Consider the following 19,150-nt stretch of genomic DNA (forward strand, 5'->3'; position numbering starts at 1 on the left):
GACCGGTTCGTCTGCCCTATTAGAGTAATTTGATGCGATCTACGGAGTGCTCCCCCGCAATCTCGGAGGAACTAAAGGACTTCGTCCCCCCAGCTCTAGGCTGCCCATTGTTCGGTTGGTAAGCACCTCCCTTTCCTCACAAGCAGTCCGTCTTGTACTACATTGCTGGCTGCGTGCATTTCTAGGTGTATAGGAAGTTGATGCTCCAGAGCTGAGCCTACTATACTCGCAGGACGCCCGCAATGAAAGTTACCCAGGCATGTTAGAAAAGAGAACATCAAAGAATATTGCACTGCTAATGAGGCCGTTCTAGATCTATGCATACCCTATCAAGGCGCTGCGGCCTATGCCGCTTGACACTGCTCGGATGACCAAGCAAGGTCTCGAGCATGACCGGAGGTTTATGCTCCTTAAGCTTCTTGAAGACGGGAGCCTCCAGAATGTGCAGATAATCAACTTTCCCGAGTGCTCGCGTCTTTTTCAAGCCATTGACGGAGATGACATAGTGGTGACACACCGCCCGCCGGGGACAACAAACCACGGGGCCGATCCCGAGCTCCGCGTGCCCCTCAGGCCGAACACGGCAGGACTCGAGACAGTCGATATTCAGCTTTTCGGCACTGACACTCGGGCGTACCGCATGGGCGCCGAGCCGTATGATCGATGGTTCTCAGCGTGTCTGGGCTACGAAGTTCTACTGGTGTACATTGGCGACGGCCGACGTCGGATACTTGCGCATTCGCCCCGCCAGGAGGCCGAGGCGGAGCGGACGAAGAACTTGGCATCAGCCACAACACCATCCTCCTCCTGGCTTTCTACAATCACTTCGTACATCACTGGCACGCCTCGGAATGCTACAAGTGAGGAAGACAACGATGACTGGCTCACGTTCAATGAGGCGGCGCCTTACCTGGTCGCGTCACAAGCGTCGCTGCGCGATGTGAGCTCCCGTCTACCTCCAGGTGAAGATGCCGACATGATGCGATTTCGGCCTAATATTGTTGTGGACGGCGATGAGGTTACATGTTGGGATGAAGATTACTGGGGCGAGCTTTTGGTCAGCCCCAGTTCCTCCGATGACGGCGGTGGCGGTGGTGACGAAGGAAACAAACAAAAGATCAACGACAGCAATATTGGCAGCAGAAGCAGAATATGCAGGCTGGCGCTCACGGCCAACTGCGGACGCTGCCTCTCCGTCAATATCGACTACGGGACAGGGCGGATGGCGGAGGGCGAGGCGGGCATGGTACTGAAGAAGTTGATGCGCGATCGTCGCGTAGATGTTGGCGACAAGTGGTCACCGATTTTCGGACGATACGCACATCTCTTACCAACCCAGCAGGGCGATGCCGTCATCACTGCCACAGGTGATCAGGTTAGCCCACCAGGAGCAGTGATCTCCGTTGGGGACGAGGTGAAGGTAACGAAACGCAATGCCGAGCGGACTGTTTGGCGGTGGCCCAAGACGTAACGGCGTGAATAGATGGGCTGGCGGCGACACACCGGCAAAAGAGACAGCCCGTTGTCATGGCTTTGTCTGTGGAAATGCATGGTGCCAACGTAGCGATTTCGGTGATGGGAATCGGGTAGAGGGAAAAGTCGGTGATCTAGCATTCCCTCGCATCGAATAAATGGAAGACTTCAAACGGATTGCCATGCTGTGTGCATACTTACGCATATACGTATATAAAGTTAGAGTGGGTGTGGGTGTGGATGAAGCAAGCAGGCAGGTACACGAGCAAGCAAGCAGGCATCAAGTCTACGCAGCAGCGATAGAGCTAAGTAGCTGGCGATGTTTCTTCCCGACGTCGTTGCTGTATGTCGTAGATATGTCGTATGCCTTAGGATGTAGGCCGTCGATTGTTCATCGTCGATTGTCGATTGCGTCGTTCGTTGTGTAGGTGGCGGCGCATGGGAGCCCAAGACGTCAGCAATCCTGAAACCCAACGAAGGTGTACGCGCGCGTGGCTCGTCCCATCGTGCTCCCGTCCAGGTACCATCCACGTGTCTGGGTTGTTCCTGAGTTGCCCTATTGAGCAACGGACATTGCAACGACAATTACGGACGTCCAGGTGAGAAATGACGGGAAGAAAAGGCCTGATGTGACAGGACGGGACGAGGCGGGTTCGTATAGCCGCCGCAACGTCTGTGGCCTCTTGTTCCTCATTGTGCCCAAACCCTAATATACATCAGGTTGCCATTGGGGGTTGACGACCGACGTAGGTTCAGGTGGGATGTGAATAAATCATGAATCCTGTCGGGGCGGATTTATTGATTTATTATTTATTGGGTGCGCGGGATGTCCGCAAACCCCTCGTCTCTGTTTGGCTCCATCCCCCGTCCAGCAATTGGCTGATTTGGCTATCTGTCCGGCATCAGGGAAGGAGGGAAGGTACTTGGTATGTACCAGGTTTCGTCGGGAAGCGACAGGTCTCGCAACTGACTTGCATTCGGATGGAACTTCGCATCATCTTAGTCACATTGACAGGTTACACAGCATCAAGCCTTTATTCCGGGGACAAGACCGACCCCTCAAGCCCACATATCGAAAACACGACATGAATGCATGCGCATACACCTACCTCACTTGATCAATGCTGCCAAAGCCCGCTTCTGCGGCCAGTCCCCAAAAGACCCTCAGTATCCAAAACAAAAGAGGAAAAAAGAAAGAAGAAAAAGAAAGACGGGGTATCAGGAGCATCCTTGGAGAGCTTCAACTCCTTGGCACGCAGGAACAAACTAACTGCAGGCAAGAACAGCGGTCAGCTTTAAGTGAGTAAGGAGGTAAGGCTACGTGACCCTACCCGCCTCTTATTGAGGTCGGTTCTGTTTTCTTTAGCGTACATGACATGGCCGGCAAAACGCCCCTTTGAACCCCCAGATTTTCGAATCCCATGAGCCCCAAGGCGGGTACTGTATGACCTCAACTTTTCATTCCTCGAGATTATGCGCCAACAACCAAGTCTAAAGAGTGGAAAAGGGGAGGCAAATAGTGAAAGTGGGAAAAAACACCTTGTCCTGTCCGTACGCCAATCCGTAACCGTGCCAGTCCGTAAAGGCATCCGTCTATGTCTGCAGTCCTGCAGAAAGCCAAGCACACCAAACACCGATCGAAGGGAAGGAGACTAGAGTACAATGAAGTGATGCTGTGTGCTTTGTCGACAGGTATGAAATGAAAACCGAGGCGTCTTTGTTGGTGGGAACCCGTGCCGCCTCCACTGCTGACGGCTCCTTGCAGTAGACGGTCCGTCAGGAACTTGCGCGTAGCGGACAGAAGCTTTCCAGAAGCCCTGTCCCGCAACCTGCCATTGGTAGCAGAGAGCTGACAAGGGTAGACCTAGTCTGTCCCGCCAACAAACATCGAGAGACGACCGCCGCACTGCTTATCCATAATTAGTATTCGCCTTCAAGTGTGACCGCAGGTGGGCAGTAGGGCCATGATACATCTACCCCCTGGGCGATGGGTATAATAGCGTTAAGGGGGATGCTGGCCTCCCAACCTCGTTCCCACTCACCTAAAGTTCAATGGCCCCCGGTGATCGCCCATGGCGCCTGAAAAACTATTGTCAAGGGCTGGCATCAGATGCTGTGGACGCAAGCTCGACAGGCGTGCACCTTGCAGTACCGGCACTCGAATATCCACCAAGACGGTCCAGAGTGACATAGGTTGCACGTCCATTGAACGAGTGTGCTGTCCGACTTGATCATCTTGAATGAATGGGCGCAGTTGTTGGCGACAGCCATGGTGACGGAGCTGTGAAGTGATGGTGATGTATTTCGAGGGACTGTTTCTCACGATGATGTTGTAGGTGGTGAGGGCAAGTCAACTGCTGGTTTCTGCTGATGGATCAGAATGTGTTCCCAACGATGCTCTCTTGCACACGGAAGCTGTCCTTACCGTGGATCAGGGTGTATGTTTGGGGGAAGATGTTTCTTGAACGCAAGGAGAATGGTCTGCAGAGTAGGATAGATAGGCGGTAACAGGTAACGGGGACATAGGGCCTTTTATGTTCCTCGCAGAGGCCACAGAGACACCGTCAATGCTCCCTGAAGCTCCACCAGTATTGTTTGTAGTGGTTGGACACCAACGCGGCAGAGTGAGGATGCGTGTTTGTAGGGCTGGCAACGAAAGATGGGGCGGCGGGTGGATGGAGATTAGGAACCTGTGATGATAGGAGGATGGACAGAGCAGATTCGGGTAGTCGAGGCGAGGGGTGAAGTGTCAAGCGTGTATCTGGATGTATTGTTCGTGGGGACCTCGATAGGGAAAAGGCGTGGGGATGCGTAGCACGGTACTCAGGAGGAAGAAGGAGGCTCAAGCTGGAAGAGTGATGTCGTACAGTCGAGGCTTGTCTCAGTATATCAAGCTCCATTCATTCCATGACCCGTACGGAGTACCCAGGTAGCCTACTTACATGTCATGTAGTGGCAGACGGAAAGCTTCCCGGAGGCACCAACTCCATCTTCCGGCAAGGCAAGGGGTCCGTCCAGGGAAGGGCAGCAATTGGGCTATCGGGCGAATTTGATTGACATTGACAGGAGGCCATGGTGGAACAAATCCTAATTTTGACGACATGGGGAGCGGGTGCGTGGGTTTGTCGAAGTCTATGTCAGTCGCTCGACTGGCCTGGGACGACTGGCCTGGGACTCGCAAGGAAAAACAGGGATCAGGGGAGGAGACTAGAGCCGTCAGGCATGGATCTGTCGATTTAGTAGCACGGTAGTGATGATGGGTAATAGCAGGTAGCAGCGACGTCAAACCAAGTCACAAGCCGCCGTTTACCTCGTCGGTGCACGGCGAAGGCATTTCGAAGGGAGCCATGTCCCTGTTCTCGCCCTCGAGGTGCAGGTACAAAACAGCACTGCCGGTACCTGATTGGCCGAGGGGGGTAGATATACCCTACGTTGACGCAGCAGGGGATGTACTTATGTATAAATGGAGGTACGTGGATACCATACATACATCGGGAGATGGAAAATGAGGGTATGACGTGACGACACTGGGACCCCGACGACAACTGTCAAAGGCCGGTCAAGGAGAAAAGCCAGAGACGGCCTGCTGGGCTTTGGCTGCGTCGGGTTATGGCCGGCGTGGCAGGGCAGGCATGGGCAGATTCAAGTGCAATAGTTCGCGCATAGAAAGGATGCTGGCTGCAAGAGATTCCTGAAAAGACAAGGCAGCGCGGGATGGTGTGGATGGTTTGTAGACGGTTTTTCTTACCGGTCGCTGTAGGCCAACCCTACCAGTTGAACTGGACATGCCGGCCGGGACGAATTGGAAGAGGGCATTGATAGACACATCTCAGAAGTACCTAAATCACGCATTTCTGGGTCGAGAAAGAGACATATCAAACAAACCAAGTCTGGCCCCCGATATAGTCAGGAGGTAAAATTGACCAGGGCCAGAAATTGGGCGGAGGGGAAGGGGGAGGTAACCTAGAAAGCGAGCGAGAGGAAAAACGAAACTTAAGAGAGTTGAGAAAAACAAACCAAAACGAGCGGGCTCGACTATAACAGTCTAATAAGTTTGTAACCCAGGGTTGTGACTCCGGAGGTGAGAAAGTGAGAGAAGGTTCAATAAGGGTGGATTAGGCGAACGCTAAGCAAAGTAGCACAGGTACCAGGCCAGTCGGATTACGGGGCAGTACGGGGGACCTTCCACTACTGCCTTGCACCTGGCACCTTGCACTTGCACTTGCCCACCTTGCACCCTTCCAAACCCACCAAATCCAGAAAGCTTCCTAATCAGGAGGAGCCTGCTATCTCCGCGATGCCATGTTGTTGTTATACCATTTCGTTGTCGTATTTTGTTTTCTCCTCGATATGACATATCCTAGCTACCCAACCGCTGGCGCAAAGCCTAATAGAGCAAGATATATGTACCTCGAAAGGTAGTAAACGTCCTCTCATCACATTGATATGGAGGCTGGCTGTCTCGACACCTAATAATAGGTACCTTGCCTTGGGGTGTACACCGTACAGTTTCTGACTGCGCTGCAAACGGTGGGCTTTGTCGATGGGTTGCAAGGTCAGGGCACAAGAAACGAGGGGCCAGGGGGGGCATATGGCAGGGACAAGGACAGGGACAGGGAAGCCAGACCGGCACGGCAATCCACGGCACGAATACGGAAGCAGAGCCATAAAGCCATGCAACCATGTGTGAGTGTGAGAGTGTGGGAGTGTGTGTATGCGTATTGTGCTGGATCGACAAGAAACCACGACCGAAATCTACACACATCGTGGCCGTATCTATATGCCAGCCACGGCCAGATCGGAAGGCCAAGCCAGCTCAAGCCCCGTGGCGGATGTATAGGCAGGAAGGTTTGGCAAGTGACAGTACTTTGCGCGTGAGGGTTGAGGAACATCCATTCGCCCACTCGTGCATATACATACTCCAGGGTATGCATGCATTCAGACCTACATACACATGCATGTCGCTTGACGTGTTTAGACAAGAAGAGATGGAAGGCGGTTGATTCCGAGTCCTATGAGACATGCCACTCCTTCTTCTTCTTCCATCTGCCAAAAATCTAGGCATATTGGAAGGTCTGGTTTGGATATAGCCGGCCACATCGACAAACAATCCGGTGTGAGATTTTTGCTGCGAGATATAGAGGTGTCTAAGACACGTCACCTTGGGACTCCAGTTATTTACCACCACCTTCTCTCCGTGCCACAAGCGTGTTGCTATCATTGGGCGCAGTCAGAAGGTATGTAGGTTGTGTTGTGTGTGTGTGTGTGTGTGTGTGCGTGTGTAGTTAGCTGCCTGTATTTCTCACGTCGTCCTGCCCCGCAACGCATCAAATCAATCAATCAATCTGTTAATAGATGGAATTTGACAATCCCCGCGAGCCGTTGACCGTTGACCGATACATACACACGCATAGTCGGGCCCATCCAGCCCGTCCTCGGGCATTGATGACGCAGCTGCAGCTGGAACAAGTACACCTGCAAGAAAGGCCAAAGTGTGTAATCGGATCGCATGATCCCGGGGTCGCTGTATCTCGCACCAAGACAAACGCGGACGAACCGATCTCCACTGGCCAGAACCATAGCCAATTCCATATACCCAAGCGACCGTGGATCCGCTATCATGATTTCATTTTGATCGCATCTGTCTGGTTGCGCCGGTCAGCAAATTCTTCGCAGACTTCTTTTTTGGTCTGTCTTGGACGGCATCGGCTAGAGGAGATTAGTCGAATGGGCAAGGATAGGTCCAAACAGGCGAGTTCGCTTTTCTCGCTGCTTCACTGCGGCGGCACCCGTGCCGACTGCTGTCTACTTTGCAATCTCCCTCAGCAAACAGAACAGGAATCGAGCGTGGGCATGGCACAGCCATTTGCTGGACAAAGCGAGCCATAAGCGAACTTTTCTGCTCCGCCAAGGTCCGACGGTTGCGTTGCTGGTCAACTCCAAGGATTATTACAGGAGGGGCATGCCCTGTCTCTGACTGAGACGGCACAAGAGCCCAAGCTCACATGGATCGCCGCCATTGCTGTCGTTGACCCCTCCTCTTCGCGGCCTACCAACATTGGCTCGCGTGACTACCATACGTTGATAGACACGGGCTTCGTCGCCGTAATGGATCATACGCGCCCGAGGTTCCAAGTTTTCCTCATGTTGAGCGCCTCCAATTCGGGGCTAGCCTTGCGTAGACGATCAACAACAAAGCAAACATGCTTCTGAATACTACCCACAAGCAAACCGATCTATCGCCATGGCAGTGCAATGGCCGATGCTAAGGAGGCAAACACGATGTGATCAATCCCTCTCTTGGGCCAGTCCTTCTTATACAGGCTTTTTGGATGTACCTAGGTATTTATCATCTAACAATCTGGCCAATCTGACCAGCACTAGGGACTCGATTGATCTCGAATCTGATGCTGACTGCTGATGCCGCTACCACGAACCAGCGCCGGAAGTCTTTCCGGCCAACGGCACGATCCATCAACCAATGTTGTCCAATCACGCAACGTTTGTGGCCTAAGGTGAGATCACTCGTCAGCCAGTCACATTTTCTTTTTGCTTCCTGTCACAGATCTAGTAAGGGAGGTGGCTTTGGTTCTAGTCAACCAGGGCGACGACTTGTTCCATGCTTATCGCCGGCACGAAAACGAGGCTTACCTACACAGACCTGTGGAGATACTCGACAACACAACCCACAACCCACGGTAAGAACACACCGTGGAAGTTGGTGCGGGTTTCACGACACCCGGCACGCCTAACACCCACCATATGTACGTACCGAGTACCTATCGCATGTACAAACCTCAGGTATAGTTCGAGCACTCCATGATCTGGCCGACCAATCATGAGTTGTAGACTCGTGGCTGCCAGGCTGCATAGGGCGCCCAAAACAGAACGCCCCACAACTGCCCGCTCTATTCCAGCCCTCGCTTTATCACCATGAGGGGGCCCTTGCATCTCGTAAGCGATCATGAGTGGCAGCCTCTACCCAGAACAGGCGATTTTCCGACTGTTCTTCGTTAACGCATGCACCAAAGCAGCAGTTTGCTACTCGAATCTCACTACGAGCCGAGAAAAGCACAGCCTACCAGCTCCGACGTTGCAAGCACGTCAATCGTCACGAGGATACTACTCCCCATCATAGTATCTGTAGCCAGTGTAAGAGGTCGTTCATGCTAGTGCATTCATTCTCAATATTAGTTGATATGAGCAAGCAGAAGAAATATCAGTTTATCCGTCAGTCAGCATGGCGTTGTACAGAGCGATAGCCGAGGATGAACTCTCGTCTGATAATAGCCTGCAGAGCGCAAGGTGAGCGAGCCCACATGCATACGCATCATTCTCTTCCTAGCTTGCCAGCAGCCTCTAGGAATGGCTGCTGGCCCCTTGCACGGTGAGGGAAACAGAGGCATAGGGAGTACGTCCTTCTTATTCGGCCTCAAAATAACGATCTGATGCGCTGAACAAGGCATGACGTGGATATGGGTTGAAACAGCCTCGAACGTTAATATATCAATCGCAGTGCTACCTGTTCCCACGACCTCTGGTTGGCTGCTCCAGTATGCAAATGGCCAAATCGGGAATCTTGTGTCGGTCGTGGGGGAGGGGGAATAACGGCCAGACCACCCCCTACACACAATCACTCACACACGCACTACTGATGTCAGATCGATCGTGGCCATTCACAGCCAACAATTTCCAGTGTCCTCCGAAGATACAGTCTATTGGAACACTACCGTACGGCACATGCCAGACCGGTCGGGCTGATTTGGGCAGGGGGTTGTCTCTGTTTGCATCCGGTCTGTAAAGGCATGAATGAGTGAGTACATGAAGTACTGTATATCTACCCCAAACTTCTTCCCTCATCATGAACACAGGGAACGGAACTGCTCGGACGAGACAACTCCCCCATTGCCGCCTCCTTCCCTTGCTGTCCCGCTGTAATTGGCGTTGTGTTTCCACATGACTGCCGTTCGAGAATCTCCCAGGTTTCGGAGCCAGCCATCGATGCTGGAGACGGTGAGATTTGCGTCGCGATGTCACCACGGCGGGAGACTTGGCAAGGGAGAGGGATACATGGCACACGGCTCACTAGCGAGCTGTCAGTAGTGACGAGGAAGCTGATATGTCATGACAGAAGACTAAAGGTTGATTGATTGCTCGGCCGCCATCTCCTTGCTTGCTCCCTTTCCATCCCCACCCAATGGAGGCAGACGCAGGAAACAGGTGGAGTGGTTTGGACCAAGTGGTCGGTAGTAGTGCTATTCATAAACCAGCCCCTGGTCCATGTCCCTGTCAAAAGCAAATTTGACAGAGCATGCTGCCACCTGCTGCTTTGTGTGGTGGCATGTGGCATGTGGCATGTGGTGTGGTGTACCAAAGCCACATGGCGCGTACAAGGATAGCCTGGGAAGCGTGTTTTTGTCGTCTTCTCGAAAACCGTTGGAAGCAGGCGCCGATCCATCCATCTCTGTTGCTTGGTTTGCATACATAGAAGCAGGTCACCACCGCCGGTGGATCTCGGGACTTCCAAGCCCACGCCCCGGGCTCTGGCCTTCTCTGGTTCTGTTCTGGCTCGACCACCGGCTCTGAAACGCCCGTTTCCCTAACCCAGTAGCGTACGGACAGAATGCATCAATGCAGGGCAGAGGCATATGTGATAGAAAGCGAAGCCAGAACCACCCTCTGGTCCCTATCTCGCTTCACCGCTCTCCTGCCTTTCCTTTATTACAGAAGAGGTCTCAGATGGCCCATTTACGTTGTCGCCCGGCATGGTTCATGGGTTTTCGAACCGCCCGCCGCGGAGCACGGAAGCAGCTCTTCTCAAGCTACGTAGCCTGTAGCCTGAGGCCGGGCCAGACTCCTACGCGCATACATATGCATGCTGTCCGGCAGCTATATCGGATCATCCTTGCACGAGGAACCTGGCCGACAGAGTCGTTCATCGGGCCATTTTCATCATCGATGTCTGGAGAATGGGCGATATTACGTCGTCATCAAGTCATTCTCCAAACTCAGCCCACTCAGCAAGTGAGCAAACAAGACATGATCTGTTTCGCGGCAGCGAATGCATGCGGCTCTGGGTGTTTGACCAGTGGATGACCAAAGACTCCAACCGTGCTGCGTTTTCTTGATACGCTTCCAATTGCTTTTTATAGGCAACTACTGGGTAGATCAGGACAGGGAGACTTCTCGTCGTCCGTTGCCACTAGCCCGACCTCCAACTACAATACGACCTGCCAATTGCCGCCCGCACCGTTTACCCATTCCGATTTCCCTAATCAATTACAGTGCCACGGAGCTTGGGGAGTTTATGCACATCCTGCCGGCACATCCTGCGATCCTCGGGCCTCATCAGACCATCATCCCTCCCTCATATCCCACACCTCCCCGGGATTAATCCACTCTCGGCTTAGCCTCCCGGCTCTGACAGACAACAACCCAATGCCTCTATCCGTATTAGCGCCATGGTACTTGCTATACAGAGTTGTCTCACTGCAACTGTGACTTTCCATCCGTCGCCCATCCCCCCCAGGGTCAGCCATCTCACTAATGTAGCCCTACGAGGAAAAGAAACGCAGTCTAGATAGGCACTCGCCTATGAACTGCGCACGGGGCCTCATCCCGTTTCTAGCCATGTCGGCGGCTCCTGCCTTCCTGTCAGCTCGCCATGCGACGGGGGGTTTTTCCGTTTACAGCAAGATATTATAGAACTGGTATGCTTTTCCCATATGGAGCCCAGCAGTGGAATGTACACGTTGTATGCAAGGCGTCGAAAAAAGAACAATGTTTCAACAAGCGAGGTGGTAATGGCCGACCACCCAGCATTTACAGTACATATGTATATGTAGGTAGGCCAACAAAACGAAACGACGGTGCTATAGGCCGCCCAGGATCCTACCTCCATCATCCGCCCATCCATGTCAAAACAAATCTCCGCGGGCGAGAGAAGACGTGATCAAACAAACAAAACGTGTTTGTGATCTGCGATCTAATGAGTATGATGCCTACAAGGCAAGGGGGGAACCTGATCTCACATGCTGAAAAAGTCAATGAAACACCACCCATCATCGCCGGGTTTCTCGCAAACCTAACCCAAGAAAAGGAACCAATCGGATGGCCTCGCGGGCCGGGACTCTCTCAACATCTTTCCTCCCCTCCTTCCCCCAATATGATAGAAAACAAAATAGGGCGGTGAACACGACGTAGTCACGATGACGCGGCTGGGCACGGCAGTTGATGTCTCCTTTCTTGCTTTCTCTCTCTGACGTTTTCGCCTCTTTTTTTCGCTTTCGTTTCTTTTCCTCTGCTATGGCTGTCTGGTCATGCACGCCTCGACGCCTCGACGCCTCTCGGGCTAGCGGCTCTCTGGACTTATGTAACCACACATACAGTAGCTTGGGTACAAATATGACAGATCTCACGGGCGGGCAATGGGAGACGGAGCAGAAGAAACTCGTTTTGACGCATAGCTTCACTTGTGTCTTTTAGTGAGAATCCGAGAACCCGGTTACATTCTCTACCGGCGTGGTCGCACAACAGCTGACGGACGGACGAATGGTTGAGCTCTCAAACACGGAGTAGTCGAAGAAGGACGTATCATCTGTGAACAAGAAAAGAGAAAGAAAAAAGAAACGGGGTCCGATAGCGGGGGCATTCGCCGAGACAAAGCAACGAATGGTATGGTTCCGTACTTCTATTCTCCTGTCTACGACTACCGGCTACTTCGTGTCGTCGCTACACTTGGTTGAGTGAAGGCATAATGCCCATCGTCTACCTATATACATATAAGACGCTCTAAACTTCATCAAGAAGGAGACCAATACTGACCGTCTAGCTGAATCATGATTCACCTAATTTGAGATTTGACACAGAACGCTTTTTCGCTGCCGATCTTCATGGTCAGCCCTGTGGTACAGATGGGAGTCCACACATTCCTTCCTTTTTATTTATTCGTAACTCCGTGTCTGAGTAACAACAACCTCACCGCCCTAATTCTTCATCCCGGCATACGTCTGATCAGACCTAGATGCCAATGACGACGATACTGGCAGCAAAAGGACCCGCTCCAAAGTGGCTACACCTCTGCAAAGTTCTGGCCCGTCAAGACATCAAAACCAGGTTTAGACCAAAGCTGGCCAGCAGTGATTTGCTGCAGAAGACACGGGGTCGTCTATTAACATATGCCGTGCCGAGATCGGCTGATCGCGTGTCTCTATATCGTGAGATCCTTGGACATATGCGGGTTGCGAAAGTCTGGCGCCTCAGCCGTTCCATGAGCTTTATGGAACCTCCTATTCCTTCGGTCCAGGAACCGCAGGTCCAGCCACCGGATCGGCAGCCGAGGTTGGGCTAGCCGCAGTAGGGGCACCTTCTGCCGCGGGTGCGGGCGGTATCATGGCCAGGAGATCGACAGGCTGTTTCTCCTCGACCCCTGCTTCGGCGGTGTGCTCAACGGTCTTCATCTCCAGTACGTCGCCTTCCGAATTCTGACGCTCCTTCTCCTGAAAGGTGAAGGCATCTGATAGATTGACGGCGAGGAAGCTCTTCGGCAATTTGACCCTGTTGTATGCGTTGCGTCTTAGTGACTGACCATTGGCAATCAAACAAAATTAACAAATCGGTAGGAAGGAATCCAGTTTCCGGCTTCTAAGTCCGTGAATCCTGGTGTCCCAAGGGCACTTACTGGTGAAACTTAGCTCGGAGCGTCTCAATCACTTCCTTCCAATCGCCGTGGGGAGTCAAGCTCCGTCGGGGAGCACATCCGATACAATGCTTGCTATCAAGCTGAATGTCAAGCGGGTCGTAGATATGGCAACCTGGGCTGATGGTGATGCGAATGCTGTAGGCGAATTCACGGGGCTCATCTGGATCGACTGCTCCTGGATGTTTCACCTCCGATTCGTACAGCTCGAAGCAAATCTGCGAAAGATAGTCAAGCTCAGGGATAGTGGCACGGCTGATCTTTGTCTCGATACCACCTTCCAGAATACAGTTTAGCAGGGTGTAGATGTGTGACTCCTTGGTGAAATAGAAGTAGGACTTGGCATCGTCTGCCTTTTGCATGAGCTCTAGGTCTTGCACAATCTGCTTGAGTAGCGGAAGGGAGGTCAACAAGCCGATCTCGAGCTGTCACAGGGTTAGCGCCAGCATCAAATTATATAGTCACAATACCAGGTGCCACTAACCTTCTCACTGTCAGAAATGCCGTATTCTTGAGGGCAGATGAAATCAAACAAGACCTTCGCCAGTTGATAGAGCTCACGGAGAGGCTCGAATCTAGCGTCTGTCTTCGCCTTCGTTGGTCCACTGCCTTTGTGTAGATGAAAGTACTGTTCCGGTGCCGCCTCGGTTGATGGTCGCACGTTCATCCACGAGCGTCTCTTGAATATGTGCTTGACGGACCGCTGAGATTCGGATTTCTCCGACTTCTCCGACCTATCCGACCGTTCGTTCGGAGGGGATGCAATGCTCTGGCTCTTCTCCGACTTGCTGTCTGATGCTTTGTTCTCAGTTTCAGCGTTGTCCTTTGGCGTAACCTTACCATCACGGCCCATGACGATGCCATACTCCTCTTCCAACATGTGCTTCGGGGAAGTGAACACCCATTCCAGGAACTGGCGGTTGTGCAGAGCGTCAAACTTCATGGTATCGTACAGCTCTGATATCTTGCTTGGGTCGACCTTGTCGTGATCACAGAATTCGCTGAAGAGTTTCTCCCAGCGCTCGCGGAACAACTCAGGGTCCTCGCCACAGCACCATCTAGCTTGAATCGCATTGACAGCATTTGCCTGAGAAAGTGATGAGCTGGATATTGAGCCGGGAGTCCCTTCTCCCGTCAGTTTCTCACTGCTGGGATTGTTGATGGCGTTGAGCGAGTTGAACGCACCACTTTTCAGCTTGTTGTAGTTGTACTGCATGACTCGGCGATGGAACTGCATCAGCTGGACAACTCGCGCCTGAACCTCGAAGGGTTCTGGCATATTTTCTGGCCAGGCGAATTGTGACGGACGTTCATTGCCCTTGCGAAGGAGACCCTTGAGCTTTTTCTTGACTTTGTCCATCTCATCCTTGGCTGCATTTGAATCATCCAAGAGGTCTTTTCTTTCACGGATGAAATCCGCACTGAGACCATCCGCTTTATCTAGGAAAGCCCCGGTCCAGATTTGGGCGCTTGCTGTAACACGTCGCTCAGAACTGCTAAAGACGGAGACATCATCCAAGACCTCGCGGTTGAGTAAGAGATAGTCGTTACGCATGTTCTGAGCTAGCTCAATCGCCTGATGCCGAGCCGAGTGAGTTGGTTCACCACCCCATTTCACAATGAGTTGCAGCTTGTCTAGAACAAGACTGTTTTCGGCAGCAGTAAACTTTGACATCGTTACCCCTGACATTGAGTCGCTTCGTTTGGCCGAACCCCGAACCTTGCCTTCTCCGCTTGGCGTTTCGTCCGCATCAGTTGGTTCGGCATCATTGTCGTCTTGCTTTTTGGGAGGGGACGGTGCCTCTGATGTCGATGCTGGTGTGTCCTCTTCGACCTTTATCCCCTCGGTGACCTTGGGTGTGGACGAAGGGACAGACTCGTCTGTTTTCTTCTTACGAAACATCGGCTTAATCTGTACCTTTGTCCCAGCCCATCCGCCTTTCTTCACCAGAACGTTGCGGAGACTTCTGAGTTTCACTTCATCTTCTTCGCCCTCTCGCAGAGCGACATCAACAGCAGCGATAACACTGGCGAGAGCAGCATCTCCTATGAGAAGTACTTCCTCTTGGTGTCCCTTGAGCAAGTCAATAAACGGTTGGGTGTGAAAGGTGAATTTGTACTTCTGCTTGGGAGTTCGATCTGCGTGACGGATGACGGATACCAAGCCCTTTAGCTTCCACGAATGTTTCGGTGGTGGTGGGGGAGGTTCAGATTCCTCAGGCTCGGCCTCAGTTTTGTCTTCGCTCATCATTGATGGGGTTGCTGGGTGTGTCGGCGGCGCAGTAGGCGGCGCTGTCTGGGGCGCTGTTGTTGGTTGGCTCGGGATACTTGTCTCACCAGTAAGGCTGGCTGAGGCACTCATGATTCCGTTTTGTATCATCGAGACTAAACCGGTAACGCTGGACTCAGACTTCGGCGGCGACATGTTCCCACTCGACAGTTCATCTGCTGGGAAACTTCATGCGAAGATCTGCTGGTTTTCGCATTGGGTGCGGCAGCGATAGGCCTGGGCTGGGTTGCTTGGCCAATAGGACGACTCGGCCCTTGTGTTTCCTTTTCACGACTCTCACGATTGCCGCCTTTGGAGAACGGATCGGTAATGTCTGAGATGGTGGGGGAGGGTAGAGGTGGAGTGATTGCTCCTCGACGGATCCTCTCTTTGATGAAAATATCCTTCAGGATACTGGCGCAGTGGTTATAGTAATCGTCATTGTCCTTGACGAAGCTCCAACCATTGACATCGATCACGTAGCTTTTACCTGCGGCCCGGAGTAAGTCGAACCCGCAGACTCGTTGACAGAATGTAGAAGATATCTTCCTGGCAGTCTCCTTTTCATCACTAGTCAATGCCGTGACATAGCGAATCTCTTTGCCATGTGTGTTACGCCTGACAATGCCATCAACGACAGGCGACTTCCGGGTCTCGGCATGGCAGAAATTGGGGCCTACGGTGTAAGCCTTGACGTCTTCCGCATTTTCCACATGCATAAACTGTTCGTAAACGTAGCTGCCGTCTTTTTCGGTAATCGCTCGGGGGACAGTAAGATCCTCCACATAATCCGAGCTTTTGTTACCAATCTTTCGGAAGAGCTTTCGCGCACCACCGCCATCTGACTTGGGGAAGTAGATGATGATGTTGTGGTCTTCTCCACTCGTGGGTTTCTCAACAAATGGTTTTTGAGTAAAAGTGCCGTCAACACTAAGGATGTCGCCATCGTCGAGAAGCTCAACCTTGTGGGGGACAATAGCCTTTGTCGGATCAGTAGGCTCCAGAGCAATGCCAGTTACGTCTTTGATATACTTTGCGACTTCCGGCGTTAATATGCTCGGACCGCCATCTCGGCTGACCTCGAGTCTTTTCGGCGTTGGGACTCCAACCTGGTCAAGCAACTTCAGACAGAGACGTCTATCCCACAAGATCTTTTGCATCGGCACGTCGTTTACGCAGAAAGGCTTTCGAAGTTTCACGTAAGCAATGGCCTTTTCGAGGGGAAAGCCATCCGAGTAGAAAGATATGAGGTAATTGCAAATGGGCCAATTCTCGACCTCTGTTCAGCGTTAGTCATGGTTCCGCCCGCGTTCAGTTCGTATGGCGGCTTATTACCTTCATCAAGAATGGTTTTGTCTCCAAACACCACCACGTCGAATTCCCTATTGCCAACCAGTCTGTTGAGGATGTTTCTGCTAGGCTTGCTTCTTGCCTTTGAATCCAATGCGCACACGCCAATTATTCCCAGAGGTGCGGGCTTGGCCTCTTCTCTCTCTTTACCGTGTGGGGTGCGGTCGCTAGAAGGGCTGTGGCTGCTGTTCACGGTGCTGCCGCTGAATCGTCGCTGGACCTTACTCCTAGATCTAGGTCGCTGTGCCTGCGGTTGTGATTGGGGCTGTGACCGTGAGTTCGGGTCCGGCACAGGTGGCTGACTTCTCTTAGCAAGGTCCGGCGAGCTGGCACTGTGGCCATCTCGGGGGGCTAGCTGATGACTACTTCCTTGCGTTATCTGAGGGTTGGAGGAGGTTGTGACAGTGACGTTGGACACTCCAGGCTCAGACTGGCCTGGAGATAGCCCCAGGCCGCTTTTGTTGGAAGCCATGAAGACGGAACCTGAGCGGGTATTGCCGCCGCTATCAGATCCTGCAGCCGAAGCAGATGAGCTGGGGATGCCGCGGGCTGAAGCCAATGAATACAGCGATGAGACCGACAATCGTTTCCCTTCGATTTCTGAGAACGAAGCTCTAGAGATTCGAGCTAGCTCGGGAATATGGTGAGGGGGCAGCAAGGTCAGGCGAGGTATTGGAGTGGGCCTTGGGCGTGTTGTCGCTATCGTCAATGGCAGATTCGTCGAGACGGGGAGAGTCACCGATCCAGGGTTCGGACAGACTCGAGTGGCGGCGAAGTGGAAAGGGCGAACGAGGGCTTTTGAGTGGTTTCGGAGGCGGTGGCATCGATAAACTGGCGGGTACAACTGCTACGTCGGTAGTGCCCACAGGTTCGGCGTGCCGGCTCTTGAAACTGCTTATGCTGCTGGACAATGACGAGGAAAGGACGTGGGAATGCGACAGAGAGCGAGAACTTGAGCCCCGGCGAGCGCTAGATTCTCCACGACTAGGGCTTTTGGGCTCCATTTTGAGGCCCGTCTAGATTCCAGAGACCCAAAATTGGCAGCGTGGCAGCTGTTTCCAGTGCAACAGCAAAATAGCACCCGACCCGTATCACGCTGTCATTTGGGTTGAATCGATGGGGCAAGTCCACTAGAAATGACAATGTTCTCCAAAGTTGCCCGTTCTGCAGCCTGAGCAGACAACGAGGCTAAAACAGGCGATGGTGGGGGGTTTACTTAGTCAACAAGAACAAACAGCCTGTATGCCAGGTGTTTAGTCGGTGAGCAGGTGCACCGGATGCCCCGTGTATGTTATATCAACTGCTGTCAGTTCGGACCAACTCCTTCGTGCTGCGCTATTCACAGCTCCAAGGCTAGCCAATGTAAAGACGAAACAAGTTTTCAAGGCAAACGTGGCTCTGTTGGCCAGGCGAGAGGGGGTTCCGGGAAGGCAATATCAATCGGCCTTGGCTTGGTCCATAACTTTGTAGTCAAAGAGGAAGTCGAGATAGTGTGGTTGAAAGAGTTGGTTAAATACGGCATCGATCACATGCACAACTGAAATTATAACTGAAACATATGCACGATGACAGAAGGCCAAAGACGTCAGACAAGACCAAGGGTCGGGGCATGCGAGTATAATTCTGTCTCGCGCTCGAAGCATTCAAGTACGTGCATGTAGTATGCGGCTTTCCATAACTATATCTAGATTCGTACAGTACATGCAACTATGTGGAAGGGTGTCCAGATCAAATATTGGGACAGGTAAGATTGAATTTGCTGGGATGTCGTCAAGCAATGACGTTCGACCAAAACCAACGGATGGGTCGCCGGCTGCAGGAGACAGAAGCTTAAGCGAATAGAACGAAGAGACACAGCGCAGGGGCGGTGTGTCACTTCAGGGGTGCGATATCTATTGGCCTATATACATATAGTGTTAAGCCGCTTTACTGTTTCCCGGTGCCCTGTCGGCGGTATCGGCATGAGGCTAGCATGAACTGTCGCGTGCTCATTTATGTTGTTGTTGATTGGAATGTTGGAGGTGCGAGTGGGCTGCTGAGCCAATGCCGACTTTGCTCTGCTTATTGAGGTTACGAAAAGCGCCACCTCCAGTACAATTGCACCAAGACCCGTTTACAGACGGGAATCTTGATCTCGGGAGAGTTGACATGATCAACCCCAGGACCGATGATATGATAACCTAGCATGGCGCGGGGGAGGGGTAACCAGTCTGGTCTGGCGCAATGAATGATGATGCTTTGTTCCAGTGGGGTGGTACTTTGACCTTTGTACCAAGTCCTGATGTCGATAAGATAAGATAAGCTATCTGGAAAAAAGTTGCTTGGAGCAAAGGTTGCCCAGCGAAGTGCAACGCCAATAG

The 19,150-nt window shown here is 52.4% G+C and overlaps 4 protein-coding genes across 4 annotated transcripts; 1 reads left to right on the top strand and 3 right to left on the bottom strand.

Moving 5' to 3' along the window:
* Positions 1 to 367: 367 nt before the first annotated feature.
* On the top strand, positions 368 to 1,471 carry PG998_003299 (uncharacterized protein; the record flags this gene model as incomplete). The annotated part of the gene is made up of 1 exon (XM_066870117.1): positions 368 to 1,471. One exon carries the CDS (start codon positions 368 to 370, stop codon positions 1,469 to 1,471), a length of 1,104 nt encoding a protein of 367 aa, XP_066733867.1.
* Positions 1,472 to 3,579: 2,108 nt separating this feature from the next.
* Positions 3,580 to 3,744, bottom strand: PG998_003300 (uncharacterized protein; the record flags this gene model as incomplete). Its single annotated transcript, XM_066870118.1, has 1 exon — positions 3,580 to 3,744. One exon carries the CDS (start codon positions 3,742 to 3,744, stop codon positions 3,580 to 3,582), a length of 165 nt encoding a protein of 54 aa, XP_066733868.1.
* Positions 3,745 to 12,761: 9,017 nt separating this feature from the next.
* Positions 12,762 to 17,262, bottom strand: PG998_003301 (uncharacterized protein; the record flags this gene model as incomplete). Its single annotated transcript, XM_066870119.1, has 5 exons — positions 12,762 to 13,029; positions 13,154 to 13,596; positions 13,656 to 15,616; positions 15,742 to 16,719; positions 16,776 to 17,262. 5 exons carry the CDS (start codon positions 17,260 to 17,262, stop codon positions 12,762 to 12,764), a joined length of 4,137 nt encoding a protein of 1,378 aa, XP_066733869.1.
* A 142-nt stretch (positions 17,263 to 17,404) lies between these two features.
* Positions 17,405 to 17,794, bottom strand: PG998_003302 (histidine phosphatase superfamily-domain-containing protein; the record flags this gene model as incomplete). Its single annotated transcript, XM_066870120.1, has 1 exon — positions 17,405 to 17,794. The coding sequence occupies one exon, from the start codon at positions 17,792 to 17,794 to the stop codon at positions 17,405 to 17,407; it is 390 nt and encodes a 129-aa protein (XP_066733870.1).
* Between the last annotated feature and the right edge of the window lie 1,356 nt (positions 17,795 to 19,150).

This window comes from Apiospora kogelbergensis, assembly GCF_038363985.1.
Source record: "Apiospora kogelbergensis strain CBS 113332 chromosome Unknown utg000002l_segment0_segment0, whole genome shotgun sequence".
Classification (NCBI taxonomy): domain Eukaryota; kingdom Fungi; phylum Ascomycota; class Sordariomycetes; order Amphisphaeriales; family Apiosporaceae; genus Apiospora; species Apiospora kogelbergensis.